At 41.0% G+C, this 24,822-nt stretch overlaps 2 protein-coding genes and 1 long non-coding RNA gene across 4 annotated transcripts; 1 reads left to right on the forward strand and 2 right to left on the reverse strand.

Moving 5' to 3' along the window:
- Positions 1 to 1,138: 1,138 nt before the first annotated feature.
- Positions 1,139 to 15,696, reverse strand: senp3b (SUMO specific peptidase 3b). Of its 2 annotated transcripts, none has more exons than XM_034856766.1 (12): positions 15,338 to 15,696; positions 13,485 to 13,610; positions 10,522 to 11,250; positions 9,913 to 10,026; positions 9,409 to 9,520; positions 7,775 to 7,922; positions 6,797 to 6,844; positions 6,237 to 6,314; positions 4,588 to 4,725; positions 3,801 to 3,884; positions 3,592 to 3,642; positions 1,139 to 2,681 (listed from the first exon to the last, which is right to left on the reverse strand). In XM_034856766.1, exons 2-12 carry the CDS (start codon positions 13,570 to 13,572, stop codon positions 2,571 to 2,573), a joined length of 1,701 nt encoding a protein of 566 aa, XP_034712657.1. In that variant the 5' UTR covers positions 13,573 to 13,610; positions 15,338 to 15,696; the 3' UTR covers positions 1,139 to 2,570. The 2 variants fall into 2 exon arrangements, with proteins under 2 accessions (XP_034712657.1, XP_034712656.1); XM_034856765.1 differs by lacking the exon at positions 15,338 to 15,696 and adding an exon at positions 15,079 to 15,286.
- Positions 12,580 to 18,115, forward strand: LOC117934896. The gene is made up of 3 exons (XR_004654597.1): positions 12,580 to 12,655; positions 13,742 to 13,749; positions 18,101 to 18,115. It is a non-coding gene; the product is annotated as an uncharacterized LOC117934896 (long non-coding RNA).
- Positions 18,116 to 20,375: 2,260 nt separating this feature from the next.
- LOC117934868 (C-C motif chemokine 4 homolog) lies at positions 20,376 to 22,000 on the reverse strand. The gene is made up of 3 exons (XM_034856915.1): positions 21,814 to 22,000; positions 21,621 to 21,732; positions 20,376 to 20,723 (listed from the first exon to the last, which is right to left on the reverse strand). Exons 1-3 carry the CDS (start codon positions 21,881 to 21,883, stop codon positions 20,630 to 20,632), a joined length of 276 nt encoding a protein of 91 aa, XP_034712806.1. The 5' UTR covers positions 21,884 to 22,000; the 3' UTR covers positions 20,376 to 20,629.
- Positions 22,001 to 24,822: the final 2,822 nt, after the last annotated feature.

Genomic DNA, 24,822 nt, shown 5'->3' on the forward strand with positions numbered 1-24,822 from the left:
TAGCTTTCAATTAGAAGAAACAGTACACATTTTTAGGCATTCCTTTTCCCCCCACACAGATGGGCAAACTGCTGCTAACGGATTAGAACTGTATTTTTTTTCATTCTTAGAAAAAATGGAAGGGTCAGACATCATTTTTCCACACTGTAGAATATGGTTCATACCGTATAAATAAAAAATAAAAAAATCTTGATTTAAGGTCCACTCCAGGGCTTTTAACTACTCATGTCACGTCTTTCTTCAACATGGTGGTTGAATTTGGGTGGAGATAGCTTCCCTCCTTCTTCTATGTGTAATTCTATTTTATGTCAGTTACCTCACTCAACAATTTCAGTCGTAACATATTGAATAAACTTTCCCATGGTGTCAACAGTCATGTCATTTGAATGACAAAATATCTTGCTCTCAGTGAAGTGCCCCTGACCCAAAAAAGGTGTAGATCATTAGTTCAATGTCACAACTATTATACCTACATTACCCGGTACAGTGGTATAACCTAAAGAACAATTAGGAAAAGCTTCAAAAAGCTCGGAACTAACTAATAAAAGACATTCTTATTGTTAGTCTAAGATCACATTAGCCCGATCCATTTTAAAGAGTGGAATTGGCTTTTTGAACGTAGAAGTCAAAGTAAAAAAATATGATCATAAGATTTTAAGGAGGTGCATTTGGGACTTTTATGGCCTGTTTACAAGGGTTAGTGTAGCTGACCTTAAACATCCCAATCTAAAATGTAAAGTAGGGAAAAGCAGAGGTAATAAGTGGAATAAAATCCCCCACTCTCTGAATAGTCCTATATTAATATATTGTAGCATTTCCTAATTTAAATATATTTATATATCGTTGGCTAGTTTAATCCATGACAAGACACATTTTTTTTAAGTCCACCCTGTTGATGTAAAATGTTAATTTGCAAAGTTACTTTGTAGCCATTGGAAAAATGTTCTCCTTTCCATATGAATGGCATGAAAAGGAGATTTTCAAGTCAAGTATGAGAACTACCTCAATTTTCATACTTAAGTACAGTGCTTGGGTCTACTTGGTTACCATCACTACCACTGGACACAAGATAACATGTAGATCCCGTCAGCATTCCCGGCTAATGTCCATCCAGTAGCATTAATAAAATGCACCATCGTTTGTTTGCCGCATATTGTTTTTTTTATTTTTAGCAACCATAATGCATTGTAGAAGATATATAAAACTCAACTCTGTTGCATCAACTCCTGTTTGGAAAAAAAGAGAGAACAAACAAACACACGGCTATCAACAAATTTGTTTTTCGTTATAAAAAGAAGAGGAGGGTGCTGTAATTCCATTGCGAACATACTGGATCTGCTGTGTAGCTGTCGTGGTCCTCACCAAAAATGGCTCTCAAAACCCTCTAAGAAATACTACCACCAGAGGATCTCTTTTGTACTTACTCCGAAAAAAAAACACATATTAGTAGTCCTCCTTGTAACACCGTTTGTTTAAAGCAATAAGCATATCAACACATTTACCGACAAGAGAAAACACAGAAAAAGATAAAATGCAATGTAAAGATACCCCTTCATTGGGCTAACATGTCATCCTGGTGTGTTTGGCCGGTGAGCCACTGATGCAGATCCAGTCTCCCACATAACGATGGATTATTTGGTGAATAGTGATGGAGGCAGAGAAAGTGTTTGGATTTAAATTCTGATTCCCCTAAAAGACAAAAAGCACTACAATGGCTCCTCACATGCTGGAAGTGTGTTTTCTGACGTCGATATGGCAGCATAAACTAGCAAACTCCATTTTCACTTGAAATTCTTCTAAACACCTTGTAGGAAATCCTTTTAACAAATATACATCGGAAATGTCACGTCGTGCTACAGTGGCAAACATCATGTGCCGACTAGATTGACAGAGTCGCCAACATAACATTGGCTGTAGCATGGAGAAGTGTATTTTACGTTGAATGCCCTAACGTCTTTCAACCCACTGTATGGACTGACTGGATGGAGGGCAGGTGCAAGCCCTAGTACCATTTAACCACAAGCTTACACAGACTGGTTCAAATGGTTTTTCCGTCCACCCACCATACCTCTGCACTCACTGTTCAGGCATCTAAAGTGAAAGTAGTACTGAGGTTGGACTAACTGTGGTCCGACCCTTCATCTGGACTGTATGCTTTAGAAATAATCTTCATGCTCCCATTCAGACTGAAAAACCAACAACAACAAAAAAAGTGGACTATGATAGGATGGAAGATTAGCACATTCCCAAAACGGAAGCTAGTCTGGGCCTCGGTCAACCACAAAGGAATTACCATGACATGGAAATTAAATCAAGAGTTTTCAAAAAGGGTGGAGAGAGAGAGAAAGAGAGGGAAGCAAAGAGAGACAAAAAGTGAAACAATGACATCACCTACAATAGAATAAGGATTTCTCTGGATGTTGGCAGAGAAAAAGAAAGTTTCTGAAAAGTTTCTCTTCTTTCAGTCAATCGTTTGCTCCCCGTGCCCTCTTCTTGTCATGGCATTGTCCCTCCGTCTTGTTAAGTTTAAGGGCAGGAGCAGGTGGAAATGGCGGGCCGGGGGTGAAGGGTCACAGGGAGAGCTTGCAGTGACAGAGTTCTTTGTACATTTGCCTCCTCAGCCGGGGCATATCCAGCTGGCCAAAGCTGAACGGCTGCCCTAGTGCCAGACACTTGCAGTACTGCAGGACGGTGAAGGGGCAAATAGAGAGAAAAGAAGTTATTGGCTCGCACGGACAAACAGAGTCACAACAACATGCAACACAAGTCAGTAGGTGGTCATACAGTGTTGAGCGACCGGCTTTAGGCCTGCATTCACGTTACCTGGGTCGGCCGTCAGACGCTCCGGCAAAAACGCCGGTCTTTCCATTCATTTGAATTGTGATAGTGAGTTTAGGTTGCGGCGGTGTTTGGAGCAAAGCCATGCCAAAAACAAATTTAAGTAAAATAGATGCTGCGTCACGCGGCTGTGGCCAATCATGTAACTGGTAATCAGACTTTTCAATGTGTTTTGAGGTGGTGTGAGAATCCCGTACAAAAAACAGGAAACCTCACTGCCTTTATCGCTGCCACAAGAAAGCTTTAAAACACTATGAGGGTAAAAATCAAAAAACAAGCACTGAACTGCCCAGAGTTTGTGTAATGGCTGAATGTTTCGTGCAACAACAAATCCCTCACTTTCAGTGCGGTCAGTAACATCAAGAGCTACAGACGATCCGATGGAACAGCAGTAGTGGTGAAATATAAAGTCTACGTGTGCTACATTGAGGGTTTAAAGAACACAAATGGGTCGTTTGAGACACTCCCACACCGCCGGAAAATTGCCAGAATGCCGTTTCCCGGTCTGAACACAGTCTTGTAAGATGGATCCTCAACATGCTTCCTTTGTGACAAGTCAAGGCAGCCTTTATAGCTAGTCAATGGAACAGGCTGGCCGATATAAACATAAAAACTGGAAAACGTGGAAACGTGGCAGCCTACTTCCTTAAAACATATCAGGGTTGGCTGAGACACGATGTTGGGCCAGTGAATGGATGGTTGAGCGTTTGTAGATCTTGATGCATGAGAAGACATGACCTGACCAAAACTCACCTGTAGCACAAAAGCCCCACAGTCACTGTCGTTGTTTTGACGACCCACATTCTGCAACAAAAACAATCCACAGTAGCATCAGTAACACGCAGTCCAATTTCTGAAATGCATCACCGGGCCAAAGTAATGTGTGACTGGTTTGAGGGCTTTAAGGAATGAGTTACCTCAATCTGTGTGTCAAAAGCAGAGAAACACACAAAGCATCTCACCATTTTGAAAAAGCCTTTCCATCCCGCCAAAAAGTCCTGTTGGTCTTTCTTGATGGCCTCTGCTTGCAGATACTTAAAAATGTGCTGAGAAAATACAAGAAAAAGCTTCTATGAAAAGACTACAGAGGTAAAGCATACGCATTGTCACAAATAATGACAATAATGATTTCATTACAATCAAAATTCCAGAATGCTACGATTAAAAAGGTTCATATTTAAGACCACTCAAATGTACTATATGATATGGCATTGCAGAGATTATACAGCATGCTTATTTATGCATTACTCCACACATATGCATAACAATCCTCTATCAAACAGATCAACTAGAGCATTCAGAGAGGGTTTTGTCTATTTTGAGGTTAAGACTGAAATGGATTCCATGTCTCACTGAGAGGCCGTTTCCTCTGTACTGTCAAACCATTCTTGGTAGGTGTGTTGTCCATTTTCCAACTCCCTGTTTTGACAATTTCAATTTAAACACTATTGTAATCAAAGATGGGACCTGATAGCCGACAGCTTCGTCCACATCTGGTATGACACGCACCGAAACATAGTTTAAATGATGACATTTCCAAATGCGAAATGTTGATCCTATTTAGGAGAAGTGACACTCCACTAATAAAGCACTGTTCAGTCTGTTACCTAATAAACGGTTAATCACAACGTTGAACCAAAAGGGTGATAGGTAGCAGTCATGTGAAGGCCATCTACAGCCAGTCACTGAGGGCCTCTCAGGGCTTTTAATCTCCCGGTGTAAGAGCTTGGTGTTGCTGTCTAGTCATACCTTTGGGCAGCGTCTGTTGAGAGTCCGCTGAGAGTCAAAGTATGTGATGGCTCGGCGAGGAATGTCAACACTGACCAGTGACCAGTGGACCTCCAAGTGGATGGGGATCAACAACAGATCCTTCTGAAAGATGTCAACCTGACAAAGTAGTAAAAGGGAGAGGTACTGAATGTAAATAAAGTTTTGTCAAGCCATACTATAGGATATTGTTATGTCACGCCGACCTTACACAAAACGACTTTTACAGGCGGTTGTACTATTGCAGACTAATTCCCCAATATCTGGATGAAATCACGTGAGGTCATAAAACTCAGTCCCAGTCAGTGTTTTTGACGTCTGGACGCTACGACAAAATCATGTTTGATGACAAAAACGTGTTTGATGTTATCGTAACTTTTAAGTCTTGGTAGTGAAGTTTTATAACGGTATGTGAACATTTTCAACAACCAATGGGTACGCTCCCTCCAGCACCAAAACAGGAAGCATCAAACAGCTGGTGGTGTTCATGGTTGCTATGGCACCGCGCTACAGACATAATTGCGGGCAACCTGGTACTGGAGACATTCATCTGCATGTAGGAACAGACACTGAAAAACACGTAACAGAAAATCTGCAAACTGTCCGTTAACTTTCCAGCTAACGCTAGCATGCTAGTTCGGTTACAGTTTTTAAAACAAATCTAGTTGTAGTCGTGCAAATTGTGACCCTGCATGATCTCCAGTCTTTACATACTGTATGATGATGACAGTCTTTAATGTGAGATGATTGTCTTTAGACGTCAGATGGTGTCAGACTTAAGTCTTTTCAAAGTCTTCTAGTGGATGGTTTGCATTAGAAGAATTACTTCCAGGCCGCCTCCTACATCGTGAAAGACATGTTACATGATGGCAAAATGGTTGTTGCACTGCTACAGGTCACAGATCTGTAGGGTGCCAGAATACAGTGTAACACCCGTGTTAGGCTGAAGAGTAGCACACGTCCTTCTCCTTATCAAAAGTTCTGAATTTAACACAATGGACAACAGACAAATATTTCAGCAGGGAACTTTGTCTTTGTCATGAGTACCTTCCTGTAAATATTTCATCTCGCAGCTCTTTTGTTAGGGATGGGAACCGAGATCCAGTTGAGAACAACACATCCTTCCAACTTATCAATTTGTTTTATCAATGCCGGTATTTTATTTATTTATTGTCACTCACAGACAGACAGACAGACAGACAGACAGACAGACAGAAAGACAGACAGACATGAAATTACCACAGTAGCAACCGTGGGACAGAGCTTTCTACCGCATGTGTTTTTATAATACCTGGAAAACCATGTGGCATACGGGGAGAATGACAGAGCGGTCAAAGTGTAACCCCATGACTAAGCTTCTATCATGGTTGTGTGATTCCACCGAAATTATAATGCCTGGATGACAAAATGCTACAAGTTTCAACTGATAGACAGATTTTTAGGAGGGGCCTCAGTTAATAGGGATGGGACACTTTTGCTCTTGTAGTCTCACTTTGGGATTTGGCACGTGCGTGCGTGCGTGCGTGCGTGCGTGCGTGCGTATGTATGTATGTATATATATATATATCTCTCTCTCTCTCTCTCTCTCTCTCTCTCTCAATTCTAAGTTGATAAAATGACATGACACTTACATTTTTGGTCCACCGTTTGACTCCATCATAGCCTTTTGTCCTTAGCTTATCATAAAAGAAACTGTTGAAAAAGTGAACCTGAGGGAGAGAACAGAGTAAAGTCACTGTTAGGGCAGATCAAACTAAATTTTTGGCCTATTTTGGCTAGTCTGAAGGGCATGGTTTTGGCTGATGTTGCCTTGGTAACCGGGTCACAAAATCTTATTTTATAGCTAAACAGTAAAACATGTTTCTGAAAACATCCGAGCAATGAACAATGCAATAACACAATTGATTCATATTGACTTGGTTCATATCTGATCAGCATTGTTTAGTTTGACTGCAGCTCCTGAGCAGTCTTTGGCACAGCGTTAGACTCCTCGAGTCGTTTTCCCTCTGGGCTGTGGAAACTTGCCATTAGGAACGCCAGGAAGTAGGAAAGTATTTTTATTTTAACAGAAAATCTGCCTCATGTGCTTCTGTCGGGACATGGTGACAGTTTCAGCAAATAGGACAGAAAATATTTCTTTATAAAACTACCTACTGCAACTTTTAAAACCCATTGGTATTTATTTCCTTACCTTCTCTGGCACAGAGTCCATGACCAGGTCACCATACATGTTCATAATCTGAATAAAACAGAAACATTATATTATAAAGAAAAATCTCAAAAATAGGCACTGTAACCTTTCTGATCAGTGACTACAAAAAAGGTGGTATTTAACACATTTGGTCCATTTACTGGTTAATACTACATTTCCACCATCTGTATCTGTAGGGACTGAGTAAACTATGTTTTGGCTGAGTTCAGCAAGAAGCCTGACGATTGTATTGATCTTGTACTACGTGCGCCACTTTCATTACCCTTGGCATTTTTAATTTAATCTCACCAAAGGAAAGACACACATGTATTGTATTCCAAGCAAGTGTTTTATGAACTGAGCTTTCACAATTTCAGGAAAAAGGTTGTAATGAGCTGACAGAGTATTTTTGGGCACTTTGATACTTTCCAGACAAGCATGAGACGCATTGTTAACAGCCCTGATGATCAGGTGGCACTTTATTTATTCTATGCTCATCCTTGGTGTAACTTAACAATGCAAACTCCTGCAGCCGTCATGCCTTGTCATGGACCTTTTTACACTTGTCATAGCAGGAAAATTACATTGACGTAACTGGCAACATCAAAATTAGGGGGTTAACAGATTCTGGTTTTCAGGGCCAATGACAATTATAAGTAGAAACTGATAAATATTATTTTGGAACAGATATTAACAGTGCAAATATTTTGGTATCTTACAAACTAGCAATGCCACAGTGTAAAAAGACTCTGATACAAGTATATGTCTTACGTGAATAAATGTAACAGTAAATGTTAACATCAGATCAAATATCAGCGCTGATGATCGGCCAGGCCATTCAATGGTCCATCCCTAATTAAAATAACTGGACACTTGATGGAACTGAGCCATTATTGACAGGTTTAATTTCACCTGCAAAGGACAAGTCAAAATACCAAGGAAAAGGTTCTATTGTGTTAAGAGTGTGTAGTGCTGTACCTGGTCGTTGAGCCAGTTCTGTCCGTACAGAGTGCCCAGGTCATCCATGGTCAGAACGTGGCGTTTGTAATTGACCCTGAATGTTTTAGCCAGGGACGATCCCGATGACCGCTGGAAGGATTGTATTAGGTGCTGGACCACTGCTTTCCTAGTAGTAAGAACAATTCACACACGTGACGCATTAGTAAGTTACTTACTTAATCAACGCACCTACATAGTGTTACTTCAGAGCTAATAAATGGCGCCCGCTAGTCTAATCAACCTCCAGATGCCCTATTTAACGTCATCAATTAGGTGAAATGTTAGAAGTCTGCTGCCTGTTTACCTACAATCTGACTGAGCCAAATGACCAGGCCTAAGGTTCTAACCATATAAATAAATAATTAGAAAGGCCACAAACTGATTACTGTGGTCATTTGATCGGTACACAACAAAGAATGGCAATTGTTGGCAATTGTCACGGTGAAAATTCACCTCAGTAGGGCTGTAAACTGTGTTGCCGCTCTCTGGGAGGGGGGGTGAGGAGGAGGGACAGTTAGACCCAGCGGCAACACGTCAGCGGACCGCTATTAGACCCAGCCCGTGTCCAGCTCATTCTCTGTAACCAATGCAGCACATAAGCATGGCAAAACCAGCCAGCCAGCAGGTGGACAACTTGTTAGTTGGCTAACTTTAGTTTGCTACCTTTCGCCACAGGAACAAGAAACCGAGCAGAATAGAGCTCACGTGTGGCGATAGCAACGTGCTTTGTGTGGATTAAGCATGAAGTTACTTTGACCCGTTCAGCAACTGGCTCTCTGTCACGTAACGTTAGCACTCCACTCCTCATTTATCAGTTACTGCAAAACCTCAACCCCGCGTCTTGCTGGAAGTTGGCTTGTATGGACGTTGATACGTTACCATGGCAATGGTACACTTAAAAATGGCGAGTCGCTTTACCATTTTGCTATGTTGATTTGAATGAAAATGGCCTTTCTATCCATTTTATTTCTATGGTTGTAACTATTCCTATTTACTCACATGCTTTTTGTCAAACATTTTCCTGGATACTAACTCTGTCTGCATTTGATATGGCTTTCAAAACAGTCAAGTAAACAATAGACCTCAAGGATTGACAGTGGAAGGTGCTCTAAGAGATGATGGGTGACGTTACTTAGTGTTGACGTTCAAAATATTTTCAAACAAAACGAGACTAGCTGGCACCTCTTTCCTACCGTCCCCTCCCTTCTGTGCTTCCGCGCACCCCCACTCCCAAATCCTTCTTGTCGGTTATTGGCTGGAACGCCATTTGTGTATGCTTCATGGTGCAGGTGGGCGCAGTTTATTTTTGTTGCCATTTGCAGACCCCGGGCTGTTTTCAGAGACAGCGGTTTTTACAGTGTGTTCTGAGGACAGGCAGCTCGCGGATAGTGAGGAGATGTCTGCTGAATGTGACAACAAACGTTAAAACACGCGTAACTTCCTTTGAAAGCACCTTTTCTTTGTCTCGAGTCAATGAACCAAGGAGGACATTCCTTGCAGCACTAACGGGTACAGTTCCAAAACTTTGGTAAATCATTTTATCCAACCATTTCCTCTGCAGTTAAACACTGTTTGACTGCACACAGAAGAAGTACCCAAACACTGTGTCAGACCTGTGTGGCTGTGAGAAGCTCTCGCTGAAGATGTCCTGAAGCTTCTCCACAATGTCATCCACATGGACGGGGATCAAGCTGCCATACTGCTGTAGAGACTCTTCAAGAATACCTGGTCAGAGATAGATAGATACATAGATAGATAGATAGATAGATAGATAGATAGATAGATAGATAGGCGTGTGATCTGCCAGATGAGAACACTACATTTTCAAGGTGCAATATAGCGAAGACAAAAAGAAAACTACTGTATTCACGATTTTAAGAAATCACTATTATTATCACAATCTGCACCCGATGTGGATCCACACCAAAAAAAAAATATCACTGTTTTCAATTCATAATTTAGAAAACATACCAACAAGCAAACAAATGGTACCAAAAACTGCAACCTTGGCATGAGAAATTGTGTTTTTAGCAATTAAGCAAATGAAAAAAAATCTGTTTTAAAACAATCAGACCGACAGCGAACGTGAACCAACAGCCCGAGTCTCTGATCCTTACCAGTCACAAAAGCCATGTGTTCCTCAGTAAGGGCCAGCTCCACTGGTTTGACGGCCACTTCCCGCCTCCCTCTGTCCTCTTGTTTGACCGGAGAGCAGCCATTCATCTGTTCATCTGACAGAGAAAAAAGAAAGAATTACAAACCCATGGCGCCCAGGGCAATGCTCAAGGTCCACAAAACTGAGATTAAACTGTCACGTTACATTAACTGTCCCGGCTGCTATTGTTTTCCTGCTTTAAAGCGGAACAAACACCCACCCAACTGAAATGTGTTGCTCAGCCCTGAGATTCTCCTGCATGGCATAGCCTGCAGCAATCTGAACTATTCTCATTTTAAAAACTTGTTCGCTTGTCGTCTTGCGGAAAGAACTGACAAAGCATGAATTTAGGCTTTTTGTATATTGCCATCATAATGTAGGTATTTTGGCACACTTTTATTGCAACTGAATGTCAGCTTTGTGTTTATTTTGGATACAAAGAAACAGATAACATTGTTCTTTGGCATTTCATGTTGCAATTTGTTGTTAATAAGAAAAAATACAGAACTATGCTATTTGAAATATATTCTATACAATACTTCAACTAGCCCTCCTAGGTGTATGTCCGTACCTCTCTCAGACTCTGTGAACCGCTCTTTGTTGATGTCATCCTCTCCGTCGGTGTATGGTGATTGCCGATACCTTCTTGTCCTCCTCTGCTTGCTGTACAGATTGTGCCTTTGACCTCTTCGGCTGTACCGGCATCCTTGGGAGTATACCCACTGCGCCCGCTGGCGCCAGCTCTTCCAGTGCTTGGTTAGCCGAAATCCAGGGCCGGCGTGGGATCGCAAGCGCTGCCAGCGCCGAAGCCTCCGCAGAGCCCTGTACCTGCTAAGGTGGGACCTGAACACGTCCCCGGCTTTGGCCTGGGAGACCACAGGCTCTCCCGGGACATCGTCCTCTTCTGCCTTCTGTTGGGGTGCGTGGTGTTGGTGGTGTTGCTGTGAATGAGGGTGCTGCGTAGACTGGGAGGGAAATTCTGGGATATCCCACTCCAACTCTTCTTCCTCTCCTTCATCTTCAACCTCATCCTCCTCCTCCTCATCATCATCGTCATCATCTTCTTCCTCTTCATTGTTATTATCCCAACCCTTGCCGTCAAACTCTAACTCGTCCTCCCCCTCCAGATTGTTTTCTTCATCCTCATCACCTATTGCCTTGATCGTACCCATCCCATCCTCGTCCTCCTCAACATACTCGCCCGTCCACACCTTCTCTTTCTGCCCCAGTCTGAGGTGCATGGGACTGGGTACACTGTGGCCAGACACCGGGACAATGAGGTGGTCTCCAGGGATCCCACCTAAACGCAAACAGGAACAGGGATTAACTACGTCAGCTGTGTTCAATCATGTGCCATCATCATGACCCAGAAGCATTCAGGGTTTTTATTTTAACCAAATACTACTGGAGTTCATTCCACTTGACACACGTAGTGCTGAATGGACAGACTGTTGGGCTTTGACGTCACAGAGTAGAGCGTTCATAAATGATATGCCAACAGCGACTCGCCATGACTGAAGAACTGGTCCTAGGAAATGCTTGCTTTATCTGCTTGTAAAACAAATAATCAATAATTGCCTGGGGTACTTTGGAGAACTGCAGAGGGTATTATTTGCAAAAATGGTCGATAATAAAAAGCCTTGCGCATCCAATCTGACAAGCGGGAGCAGTCAGGTAAAACGGTTTGTGCCTGTCACACGCACGCTGCAAGAGTTGAATTGAATCACACTTTTCATTAGGCAAACAGCGCCCGGTGCTTATCAATGAACAACGTACTTTTGCTTTTTTTTGCGAGTTCTAGAAACCAGTGGTTCTCACACATTTTCATATCAAGGAGGACCCCTAAACTAGGGCTGCACGATTATGGCCAAAAGGATCATTACGATTATTTTTTATAAATATTGAGATCACAATTAATTATCACAATTTTTTGTTGCTTTTAATCAAAACAAATTTTGTCACATAGGCTATTTATAACTGCTTTCACATCCATATTGTGCTACTTTCCTCTTATGTTGAAGTTGTATGCCCGTTATCTACCAGACGAAATATCAACACGGATTTTGGCACCTCATAACTGTAAAGTAAATTCTTCTTTTTGTTAGGGTTCCCCGGAACCCCTTCAAACAGCCCACTTTGAGAACCGCCGCCCTAAACTATAAACCTGCTTTGTAAACAGTTATCAGGACATAGACAGTGGGGCTTTTGCTTGTCAGAGCATCAGCACAAGACTGGATTTATGTATTAACCTCAATTTGAACTTAAGTTTGGCGTTTTATTTCAACGGCAAATGTTTTGCGTTGGTCTGGGGGTATCTTAGATGGAAAAAAGGGAGTACTTTTTTGAAAAAAAGTTGGACAACCACTGGACTAAACCATTAAATTTCAATCCTACTGGTTGCCCATTTATAGAGGTTTACGCCTTTACGCGGCGGCGACTTCGACCTGCAGCCCTTTGCTGCTTGTCATTCTCCTCTCTCTTTCCCGTTTGATGTTTTCAGCTTTCCTGTCAAATAAAAGGTCTAAAAAATGCCCCCTAAAAATCTTTAAAAATAAAAATGCAGGCGGCGGCCTATAGCTCACTGAGTAAGTGCGCTCGCCCCATGATGGCTGAGTCCTGCAACGACCGGGGTTCGAGTCTAGCCTGTGGCCCTTTGCTGCGTGTTATCCCCCATCTCTCTCTCCCCTGTCACATGTCTATCCTCTGTCAAATAAAGGGGGGGGGGGGAAATGAAAAAATAATCTTTAAAAAATAAAAATATACAAGATAAAAATGCAGTTCTACTTTCGTTACTTGAAAGTTCTGCATGCTGAAACTAATTAGATTTGATAACAATTTTAAAAAGGATTCAGAAATAAATAAGCAGATTTGATTTTGAATTGATCAAATGTTATCCAACACCAACTAACCCACTTGAAAGTGGACTGAAATCCATAATTTACATAACCTTATCGCCAGGGGACTATAGTCCAACACATAAACTGAGTAAGGGCATTGAAAAAATTTACGACTGGATGAGCCAGAACATTCTTAAATTAAAAAGAAACTAAAGTGGTGGTTTTTGGAGCAAAAAGGGAACGATTAAAAGTGAGTGCTCAAACAAAACAAAGACAGAAATCTTGGTGTAGTCATGGACTTAGACCTGAATATCAATAGCCACATTAAGACTATTACAAAGTCAACCTTTTATCACCTAAAGAGTATATCAAGGGTTAAAGGACTTATGTCTCAACATGATTTGGAAAAACCTGTCCATGCTTTAATCTTCAGTAGCAACTCTTCCTTTAAATCAAGGATGAAGACCTTTCTTTAAATAAGTGTTCATTTCCTATACTGCACTGTAACTTTTATTCTCGTATTTCATCAGTTTTTATATTTATAGCCGTTTTTCTTTGATGTTCTGTGCAAAGTACTTTGATTACCCTGTTGCCTACAATGAGCTTTACGAATATAGCTCCCTTGCCTACGACATTATTCATAATAATACAAGCCTAACTAGAATGTACACATATTAACCAGGAGTAAAGGGCCTACCTCCTCCTGTGTCGTCTTGCCCCACAGCGGTCAGACCCAGGTCTCCCTGCCAGCGGTTCTGGGCCAGGCTACCGCCACTGTCTCGCATTATCCACGGACAACCCACGACCTGCGCCAGCTCGTCACCTACAAACAACAACAACAGTTTGCAGTGGGGGTGTTATAACTACTTTACTTTCTATATAAATTCAGCTCGCTAGTTATCCTTGAGTGAGAGATACATTTTGAACATAGCGGTTCCACAGTGCTCCACTCAGGTCACATTGTCAATTTATAAGACATAGTTCAACTTATCATCACATCCCTAATTTAAAAAGAACATTATTTAAATTCAGTTGGCATCTTGTAAACTATTATCCAAGCTGCATTAATTTATGGTATGGGTGAGGGAGTGGGGAAAACCCCCACAGACACTGGTAATGTTCTTGCCCTATCTAGGGCAGGGCAATATGCCGATATGTATCATCAAAAAAATATGAAAATGTCTATTGTATATGTACATATTTTCATACCATTTTTATGGGGATGTTGAAAAACCGGACTTTGTTATGGCAATATTTAAGTCAGCAAAGCAGCCAATATCAGGACAGAAGAGTTTGGCTATATTGCCCAGCCTGTGATTCAGTCACACAGTGCTCCCAATGCAAAACTTAAGGGGGAAATGTGAACCCTGATATTAAACCTGTTATCCTGTTATTACAGTGGATTTCATCAACATATGTATATTGTAATGTGAAAGAAGCTTGACCTCAGCCCAGAATGACAATAGGTTTACACCAGAAGAGAAAATTTGACTCAAGTGTGCAAAAATGATGAATTTTAAGTGGACTGAAAAACAACTGTGAGAAGGTCAAAGTCCCTTTCAAAACGCAAACCGCTGCTGAATATCAGGTAGGCTCTAATCTTGCTACCCCCCTGAGCTAACATTACACACTCCAGTATACAAAGCACCTCATTAAAGAATCACTCATGCCTTATGGTGACAGTGCTGCAATTGGTACAACTAGCGGAAAATAGCATCACTTTTACACGAAATGCACAAAAGGCAGTCACGTTGATGACCAACGACCTTTCAACGGAACTTTGATATTTGTTAATTCACAAAGCCATTGGGTTGCTTTAATGGGAAATAAAGCCTTCTGGTCCCACCAGCTAATGCTGACATAGTTCAGACGTTTATAAAGCCAAAGGCTTGCTGACATTTTCCCGTTTTCATTTGGAATACATGCACCTGTTCTTTTACAGGCAGAATAAGTGCTCTGTTAACAACACCGGGACTCCAGTTACCATGTGCATCTGGTCGGAGAGCGGATATGTAATTTAGCATGATAGCTACACAGAGTAGGACAATAACGAACGTTAACTAAGCAACGGGGCGAATTGGCGTTTATAATAATGAATAATTTGATGCGGCCTGTGTAGGAGACATTCTTTCAGAGAAACTGCTAGCTATATGATGATGATGATGACTACATTCTCCGTTGCAGGAAATAGTCCATACCAAGCAGCTAGCTTGTGCGCGATACGCGCTAGCAGCATCACCGTCATAGTTTCACCGCTTAAAATCTCAATAAAAGTCGCATTCATTGCAAACCTTGTTTTTTCTGAGACTGTGGACAGCCGAAGTCCATGCACCATAATTAATGACGATCTTAAATAAACAAGAGTTCTTGACAATGCGTTTTCTATCAGTTCTAACACGTTAGCTGATTAGCCATGTTGTCGTTAGCTATGTTGTCGTTAGCTAGCTAGCTAGCTAGCTGTTAGGTAGGCACACACCATGTTAGCTACAGCAAAATAAAACGCCCGGTGCGCTGGATTCGTTAATAGCTAGCTAGCAATTGTATGCTTACCGTTAGCCTGCAGATTTATATGAATGTGTCCAGCTGCTTCCGACTGAATGTTGGGCGTGTTTAATTTGTATAGGTAACTAACCAAAACAAATGCTAATTGGTGTTAAACCTCATTCAATGAAGTCAGGTGTGGAGCAGGCAGATGTCACCTCCTTGCGAACTTTGATTTCTCTAAGGTCTTCCGGTTCAGAGAAAAACCGCTTAACATAAATTGTAGAATACAGTCAACATGTACGTGCAATCTACAGCAAAAATGTATTTCAATTGAAAAGGTTCGTAGGAAAACGAGAGATGCGCTGAGCCGGATCACTGCAGATCTTTCGCTCTCATGTCAACTACAACAAGTCCGTCGCGCAGAAATGGCGTCATAAAGAGTATGTATGTATGTATGTATGTATGGGTAGCCTTTCCTTTTTCGAACCCTAACATCAGTTTTCTGCAAAACACATTTATACAATTTATGAGCAATTATTTTGGTGGATTAAATAAAGTAAGTGAAAAAAAATCGTTTTATTTTGAATATATTTTTTTGTGAGATTGAGTCATATTTTGTAAAATTGTTCCTTGATTTCTGCAGCCTAAAGTATAGGCCTATAATTGTGTACAATTAAACATACTATTGTCTTGCATTCCCTGTTATATTGTAATATTTGGATTTGTTGAAGTCGATTAATGGCATTTTTTCATGACATGGTACCTACTCGACTCACTTTGACTCTACTTTTTTGTTTTCCCATTATGAACAAAAGTACCTGGTACTAGCTAACAGGTACTTATTTTTAGTATCACCTTTGTCAAGGTTCCAATCAAGCTTTCAGTTCAGGGGGGCTAGATTCTTCAGACATTCTTCGGACTGGTCCCATCTTCTCCAGTGATTAGCTGCTTTTCTCTGCTGGTTGTCACTGGTGTTCATATAATTTGTTCATATCATTTTGATCCATCTGTATATCTTTTGAAGTTTTAAAAATAAAAAAGTACTCATTGCAGAAACATCCTCACATTTTAGAAACTGGAAACGATCCAAACTAGTCATTTTAGCGGGACTTGAAGTTATATTGTTGGGTATTTTGTGTGCAAAAATCTTAATTTGTAAAGTAACCAAAACTGTCAGATTAATGTGGTAGAGGAAAAAGTGAAAAAGTTTGTTTGTTTTGGTGCAAATAACTACTAACTAATGATGACCGACCAACTGACTATATAAATACCTGACGTGCTAACAAACCTATGACCGGGCCCAAACGGAATCTGCCGATTTTTGGTGATCCAGAATGAAAATCTTGTGGGAATTTGCTGGAATGTTTTTTTGCTTGTAATTTGATAGACAATGTTCATTTAAAATAACAGAAATGTTTAAAATTGTTTAAAATCCGCGCAAAATTTGTGGAAAGATTGTGTTTGGACTTGTTAATGACTAACTACCAAAATAACTAACTAACTAACTAACTGACTAACTACATGGAGTACTTATTGGAGACAGATGTTTGAAAAAGAACAGACCTAGGAGTCCACAACCATTTCCACAGCCTTTGTCAGCCATTTTTTGTATGGAACGACCACAGTGGTCTCCTTGAAAATGATTACACAAACTGTATGTCAGATGATATTCAGCTTCAGAGAGCATGCAAACTGGAGTTGCCACTGGGAGGCGAAAGAGTTCAACTTAAACTTCACCTTTATCGTGGGGATATGAGTTCTCACATTCTCACATCTGACACACTGTTCTTTCTGTGGAATTGTGCAGACAGTGGGCCCTTGTGACTCCTTATTAGACTATAATAAACAAGAATCCTGCTGCATCAATATCCTAGCAGTATTTTGCTGTAGCTGGTCGAGATGGAGCTGATTTGATCTACTTTACATACAGTTGGGGAGTAGTCTGGCGGTTCACAAAAAAAATCTGGGGGTTGATTATTGGGTCTAAGGGAAAATTGGGTTTGAGCTTTTTGGGTCTTGAATGAGACAAGAAGCCCCATTTGTGAAGGCTGATTAACATATCAGTAAATTGAAATGAAATACATTTATAGCTGTTAATATGATATTTAAATAATAAAAATTGGACTATTGTGCGGCCTAAATCGGAAACATTGAGGTTGAAATGTTTGCAGGGGGTGGCTACCAGGAGTCCCTCTCGTCCATGTTTCTTGTTCTCTCTCTACTGAAGGAATGCAATACCACCACCATTTTTTGCACTCTGTATTTTTTTAGCTTTTTTACGATGAATTAACCTACTGACAAAAGCACATGTAGCTTAAGCTGTGTACAGTAAATCTCTGCCCCAAAAAGTCTGAAAAAAGACAAAGAAATGTAAACATATAAACATTTTTTACATATTTATATACACAGTACATGCCAAAAGTTTTGTTACACTTTCACATTCAATGTGTTTCTTTTGTTTTCAAGACTATTTCCATTGTAGATTATTACTGAAGGCATCAAAACTATGAATGAACACATGTCAAATTATGTACTTAACAAAAAAGTGTAAAATAACTGAAAACATGTCTTATATATAAGTAGCGACCCTTTGCTTTTTTGACACTGCTGCAAACCCTTGGTGTTCTCTCAATGAGTTTCATCGTTGACGTAGTCACCTGAAATGGTTTTCACTTACAGGTGTTCCTTGTCAGGGTTAAATAGTGGAATTTCTTGCCTTATTAATGGGGCTGGGACCATCAGTTGTGTTGTAAAGAAGTCAGGTTGATACACAGCCGACAGCCCTATTGGACCACTGTTAGAATTCACATTATGGCAAGAACTAATCAGCTAAGTAAAGAGAAACGAGTGGCCATTATTACTTTAAGAAATGAAGGTCAGTAAAATTGCGAAAACCTTGAATATGTTTCCAAGTAGAATCGCAAAAACCATCAAGCGCTACAACGAAACTGGCTCACATGAGGACCGCCTCAGTAAAGTAAGACCAAGAGTCACCTCTGCTACTGAGGATAAGTTCATCTGAGTCACCGGTCTCAGAAATCGCAAGTTAACAGCAGCTCAGATTAGAGACCAGATGAATACCACACAGAGTTCTAGCAGCAGACACATCTCTAGAACAACTGTTAAGAGGAGACTGAAGGCACGCTGAACCAGCAGGGCCTGCAGCGACATTCCATCCCATCCGGTTTGCATTTAGTTGGACCATCATGTATTTTTCAACAGGACAATGACCCCAAACACACCTCCAGGATTTGTAAGGACCGTAGAGAGAAGGCAAAAGGGCCAACAAGGGCCACAACAAATGGGACCTCCTTCAAGACTGCCGGGAAACCATTTCAGGTGACTACCTCTTGAAGCTCATGATTGATTCACCCCCATGCTTAACAGTTGGACAGAGGTTCTTTTCAATAAAGTCCGTGCCCTTTCTTCTCCAAACGTTTGCTCATTCCGGCCAAAAAGAGAAAAAGGATTTTGAGGGGTATAGCTCCATAGACCTCCATTCATCTGTGAGCGCCATCATATGGAACCAGAGTGGAACTGTAACCAGTTCAGAAGCCGGATGTTTCGAGAGAGCGGAAGTTCTCCCCTTATTAGACATTCTCTGGTTCAGCCTTTCTGTTGATTTTGCCCAGACTTGTGTAAAACTGCTGCCAGAATGCGTCCAACTGCAAACGAGACTCTTTGTATTTTAACTTTCTAATGCACCACAATGTAAAGTATATGGGCTAAGAGGGGACCAGCTGGAGAAACACTACTGCTCATTGTCAGTGGTCACATATCACAACAGTAAACCCGGAAGCTTAGAAACGGTTTTGGCGGATACACCACTGAGCAACCTCCATAGAAATGAAAGGAGCTCCACCATTAACGTTGCATCCAGGTCTTATAATACATCCATGGCACATCATCGGAAGCTTTGGCATTAAAAACTCCACACAACAAAACCCAAACAAATTGTGCTCTGAGTGATAAATTTGTGGTCTCGAAATACAGTAGGAAGCAAGGGCTGTCGTTATGATTCAGCAACAGACAAGTGAGTCTTTTCTTCTTTAAGAGCTCAATATTTGGTCTGTACCGTACTGTATGTCAATGTTACAACTTGAAAGTAAAGCATTCCTGGTGTTTTTCTTTGAATCGTTTCTCAAAAGCCCAAAATCTTTTACGTTTTTAAAATACCTTAAAAACTTTGTCATTTCCCCTCAGTCTCTCTGACTGGAGCGGCAACTCCCTGGAGCAAAGTGGATGAAATACAGCCAATTTATTTTGTCAAATCAAGATCAGAAAATACTGTTTACCCCAAATTCCGACCTTACCTATATTATGTAACTTGAAAATAGTAACATCAGACAATCTTTGCCTCAGGAGTTGAAATGAATCATCTTCAACATTTGTTGTGTTCTGGTTTCAGAACGAAGAAAGTTGAAGAAGAATAGATACATAACATGAAGTAGGCTCTACTAGATTTTTCTTTTCTCCCGCAACTATATTTGTATTTGATGTACAAATGTTTAGGCTGTCTATTATCATATGGCTTAAAATAAGTGCATGCAGCTGCCATTTAAATGGAGCATGCTTTCAAACAGTAGAGCAGTAAATATTTGTTCTGCAACATCTCAGCTTTTAAACAATTACCTAAAGTGTGTATTGAGAATATTAAGTAAAGCCTCATAAAGTTGATCTCCAGCTACAGGTAGGCAGTATTATGGAACCCACTTATGAAACAATCCTGTGGTTGTATTAGAGGGTAGTACAAAAAACCCCACATAAGGCTGTATGGCTTGGAGGACCTGCTGTGGTTGGAGCTGCAGCAGGCAGTTGTTTGCCCAATTCAAAAATACAACTGTACACCCTCTGGTAAGTTAACAACTGCAGGTAAAGGGAGAGATAGTTTCCCTCAAAGTTGCCTGGATCTATCTAATTTGGCAGTAATTCTAAGAAAAGTAGAGACAGTGTCCAATTAGTACATTTCCAATTAAATCGCTCAGTAGTGAAAAATGTACAATGAGTCTACGGATAGGCATACCATAAAACACATATGAAGAGTATTGTTCAATACTTCAAAATGTGTTCATTTGGTAAATGCTAAGAAGGAATTGAGAAGAGACAAAGCCAAGTGTACAGACTTTATTTGTAAAGTTTATACTGTTTGATATTGTGAGTTTTAAAAAGCATCTAAAAGAAACGACAGAAACACAGCATAAGAAGGTCAATGCAGGCTGAAAATGACTTCATTTGGAGACTCACAACCGATTTTCACATTAATTTCACTTTTCATAGTCTGCGATTTGATAAAGCAACAAAAAGCCGCACTGACTTCAAAGAGAGTGACTAGAAAGAGAAGCGGAGCGGGCAGCTGCTTTAAAAGGATTTTTCGTCCAAACTTTTCATGATGCCCTCAACCCAGGAGAGATTGGGATCCACGCAGATGTGACGAGACTTTTTAGTAACCAGACTGAAAAACAGAAGGTGAAAGTGACATTATAATGGTCGACAATTAGGACAGAACTAGCAGAACAAAAGGAAACCAAATACAGCGTAGAAAACGGGGACCAAAATCATGATTTTATAAGATAAGATAGACTTTATTAATTCACCAGTGGGGAAATTCCTGTGCTACAGCTGCTCAAAAGAAAAATATGTACAGATCTCAGAATAACAAAAATACATATTAAATAGACAAGAGAAAAACTATAAATTAAGTATGAGAAATAGAATTAGTTATGATAATACTACTACTACTAATAATAATACACATTTACATGATAAACACCCTTATATAAACACATATACACCTGCGGCAGCGCTCCTTCTTGCACTGAGGGTGCAGCAGTCTGCTGCTGAAGGAACTGCTCACTTATTATGGGAAATCAATTATAAAAATTAAAGATTAAGCATTATACTGTGTATCTAATGAGCAGGACCCACAGATTTTAAACAAATGTTAAAAAATGTCATCTCGATTACTGCTGAAAACTGTAAAAAAAAAAAGAAAGAAAGAAAAAGGTTTCTGTTTGCGTTTGCCAATGAGAAAATGAAAACATAGGGTGATTAGCAGCAGGGGCTATACTGAATCTGCATTTGCAGACTTCTGCATAATACTCCGCAGATTTAAAAAACTTAAATAAAAAACAGTTTACACATTCCACCCCAAGCAGAAAAGCCCCGCTGGGTCTGAAAATTTGTGCGCAGGATGTGTAAAATGTGCACCTGGTTCTTTAAAATATCAATAACTGGTAATTTATTTACAAAGTAAAGGTCACGCTGAGTTATATTCTTTATACTTTTTTCAGTCTATGCAGTCTAAAAATGAGTCGGGTGAACTTAACTAAACTTAGTTGTGGGGACTTACATGGCTCCAAGCCTGGGGCAGCGGTGATCAGTCATGTAATACGAGCTGATGAGGTTTTTGTTCATTCTTCTCGGGTAGAGTACGAAGCAGCAGTCGTCAGGACCGCTTGCATCTGAAGAAGAAAAAGTATTGTCAGGATATTCTGAGGAGTAACACCCCTGACAAACATTGTGTTGGAATTCTAAAATCTTACTGTTGCAGATCACTGAGGAGAGCAATGCAAGTCCCAGGATGCCGAGCAGCAGAATGTGACTGGTTCCCATGATGGCTCGGTATTCCTTCTGGATGTGGTGGTGGTGGAGATCAATACCACAACTTCTCCTTACCTGCAGTGACAGGCTTCTAAACAAAAAGTGGTGCGGTTGTTACGTTTATCAAGATCAAAAATGTATTTAAGAAAAAAAAAAGTTGTTACTGTTGTGGAGGAGGAGGGGGTGTGGGGGGGGGGGGGGGGGGGGGGGGGGGGGGGGGGCAGTTGTGGTTTTCAAGGTGACAGAAGAACAGAAACTTTCCACTCGGCTTTTGAAAAGGTTGAGGTAGATTACAGGAAATGCACTCGCGGTTAGCCCGGAGATGGCGCTCAAAGGTGAAGATGGGGAAGTTGAAGCAAAAACCAATCGCTACGATGCTAAGTGCTCTTTGTGTATTTCTAGAAAAAATTAAATAAAGAAGCAGAACAAGTCACAGAAACAGATTTCAGGGCTGTAATGTATCAAAAATAATGTTTAAAAGAAAGAAATGTTGAGCAAATACCGCAGCAGACATTCCCGCCAATGCCCCCTAACAGCACAGAGGTGTTCCTGGTGGGTGGGTGGGGGGGGGTTTGGTTTAAGGTGTGAATCATTTGCAGCAGTACTGAGTGACATATCTCTCGGTCCGTGTCATTTCCAATCAACACCTGGAGCCGTCGTAAAAATAGTTTGCCTAACTCGCGTTTTAAAACCAGAGACGAAGAAATATGTTGATTTAAGGTTGCAAGGCGGCTTACAACAGCTACATCGGCGTCATCCACGCTGGTTCTTTAAAGCTTGTTTCTTCCATATAGCCAAGATCGATGACATCATCAGGGTTATTTTCTCAATCTTTAGCGAGAGAGTACAGCAACCTAAAAAAAACAAACTGTCAAACCCGAGGCTTTAAAATGGGAGTCCACAAACCAATGGGTGACGTCACCATGGCTATGTCCACTTCTGTTATACATGCTATGGAAGGGACCCTGAGGGGGACTGAATGAATGTGTCCGCGTGCAAAGATGATTATATGTTTGATTACTGAAGATACAAATAAGAACTTCATTATTGGAATTCGCGAATACAATACTGGATGAAAATATTAAATGTATAAAGGTTTTCAAAATTGACAAAATGGTGGCATGCTCCTTTAAAGACTCTCATTTTAGTTTGTCCGCTTATTAGAGTTGACCATAGGAAATGTATGCATTCATTTTCATTCAATTTGCAGTTTGTTAATGCATCCTTTTCCATCAAATGTTAACAAAGACACACTGAACTCTTCCTGGTTGAATATGTACAGCACTTTATTTCAATAAAACCATTATTTATATACAGTTCAAGTGAGACAAAATTGCATGGTAACCCTCTGCTGTCTCCAGTATGTCCATCAGTCCTCTACAGTACAACAGGTCTCTCAAAGAAGGAAAATAAGACAATGCAAAAAGAAACAAAACTCAAGAAATTCCAGCATATTACACTTTTTATTCATATTTCGTATGAATTGTGTTTCTGGTGGGATCATACAGTGATGTCACACACATTTTGTGAAGGGGAGCAGATAGTGTTGGGGAGCTGGGAGGGCCAATTCAAACACAGACCAGCCTTTAATGTAACAACTAACAGAGGGCACACACACACACACACACACACACACACACACACACACACACACACACACACACACACACACACACACACCCCCCCCCCCTCGGATGGTGACATAAAGTGATGATGTGAGGCACAACTCAAAGGCTTTACATGAATGTGCAAAAAGCTTTATTGCAGAGTTCTGCGGTGTGTCACCACACTGGGGGAGTTGGGGGAAGGGGGGGTGCAGAGTGATTTGAAAGTGTGCTGCATGGTGCTGAGCTGATGCACACACTGAAACACACGCAAAGTGCGTCTTTTAGCAGGCAGCAAAAGCTGGCCGAGATGATGACAACTTATGGATGACAGGCGCATCCTGTTTTTAACGCGCTGTACTTGGTCCCGGCTTACAAGACAGTAGTCTAGCTTCAGAGGGTACAAGAGGCAAATTCACATCACCAATATAACAGAACAGGGCACAAAAGGAAGTAAAGTCCACCAAACGAAGCCAGCAGCACAACACACATCGAATAACTTATCACAGACATTAACAGCCGATGAGATTTCTGCACTTTTCTACAACTAACAACTAACTTTTATTTAATTTGATTAACAAGTCGGTTTATGCAAAACGGGCCACGCACAAAAAAAAGAAGATATTTACCATTCCTTTATGAGACCATGAGAAGTGAAGATGGTACTTCACATGTTTTACTGGATTATCGAGGAATGCTGTGTACTAAATTAACACTGTCTAGCCTACTCATCAAAACATGGCTGGGCAAAAAACAACAACCAACCAACACATGGTAAACGCTAGCCCCGTCCACTGCCCGGGATGAAGCCACATATTACCCACAGCGGTAGCAGCAGTGTCACTGACACAGAACAGCGGCCACAAAGTTGAAACTGATGAGTTGCAGCCGAGGGACAGGTGACCACTGACATCCCCATCAAGTCGTGGAAATCAGACTCCGCGATCCAAACACTTTGGAATGAAAAACACATGAGCCATCTCTTTTCCTACCACGGTAAATCTGTGAATCAATCAGTCTCTCTTGCTTGTGATAAAGGCTGCACAACCTCTCCGACAGATGCAGTTCAAAGACGCACACGCCACACAAACTACAGGCTGGCCACAGATACATGACAGAACCCCTGCAGGTCTCGACAGCTGATTGTCACGTTGCTGTGTCAAGGCCTTTGAATAGGGTGCCCACTCTTCACTCTACTTGCTTCTTACAACACCCTTGTATGCAAATATGGATAGCTCTGTGTAGGGCTGCAAGTATGTGAGCAAGTAGCGCATTGCCAGACCTATCGCCACAGCGCTGTGGAGGAAGGTCCGGCTACACCCGAGTTACATTCCAGGCTAGGAGAAA

The sequence above is a fragment of the Etheostoma cragini genome, chromosome 19 (assembly GCF_013103735.1).
Source record: "Etheostoma cragini isolate CJK2018 chromosome 19, CSU_Ecrag_1.0, whole genome shotgun sequence".
Taxonomy (NCBI): Eukaryota; Metazoa; Chordata; class Actinopteri; order Perciformes; family Percidae; genus Etheostoma; species Etheostoma cragini.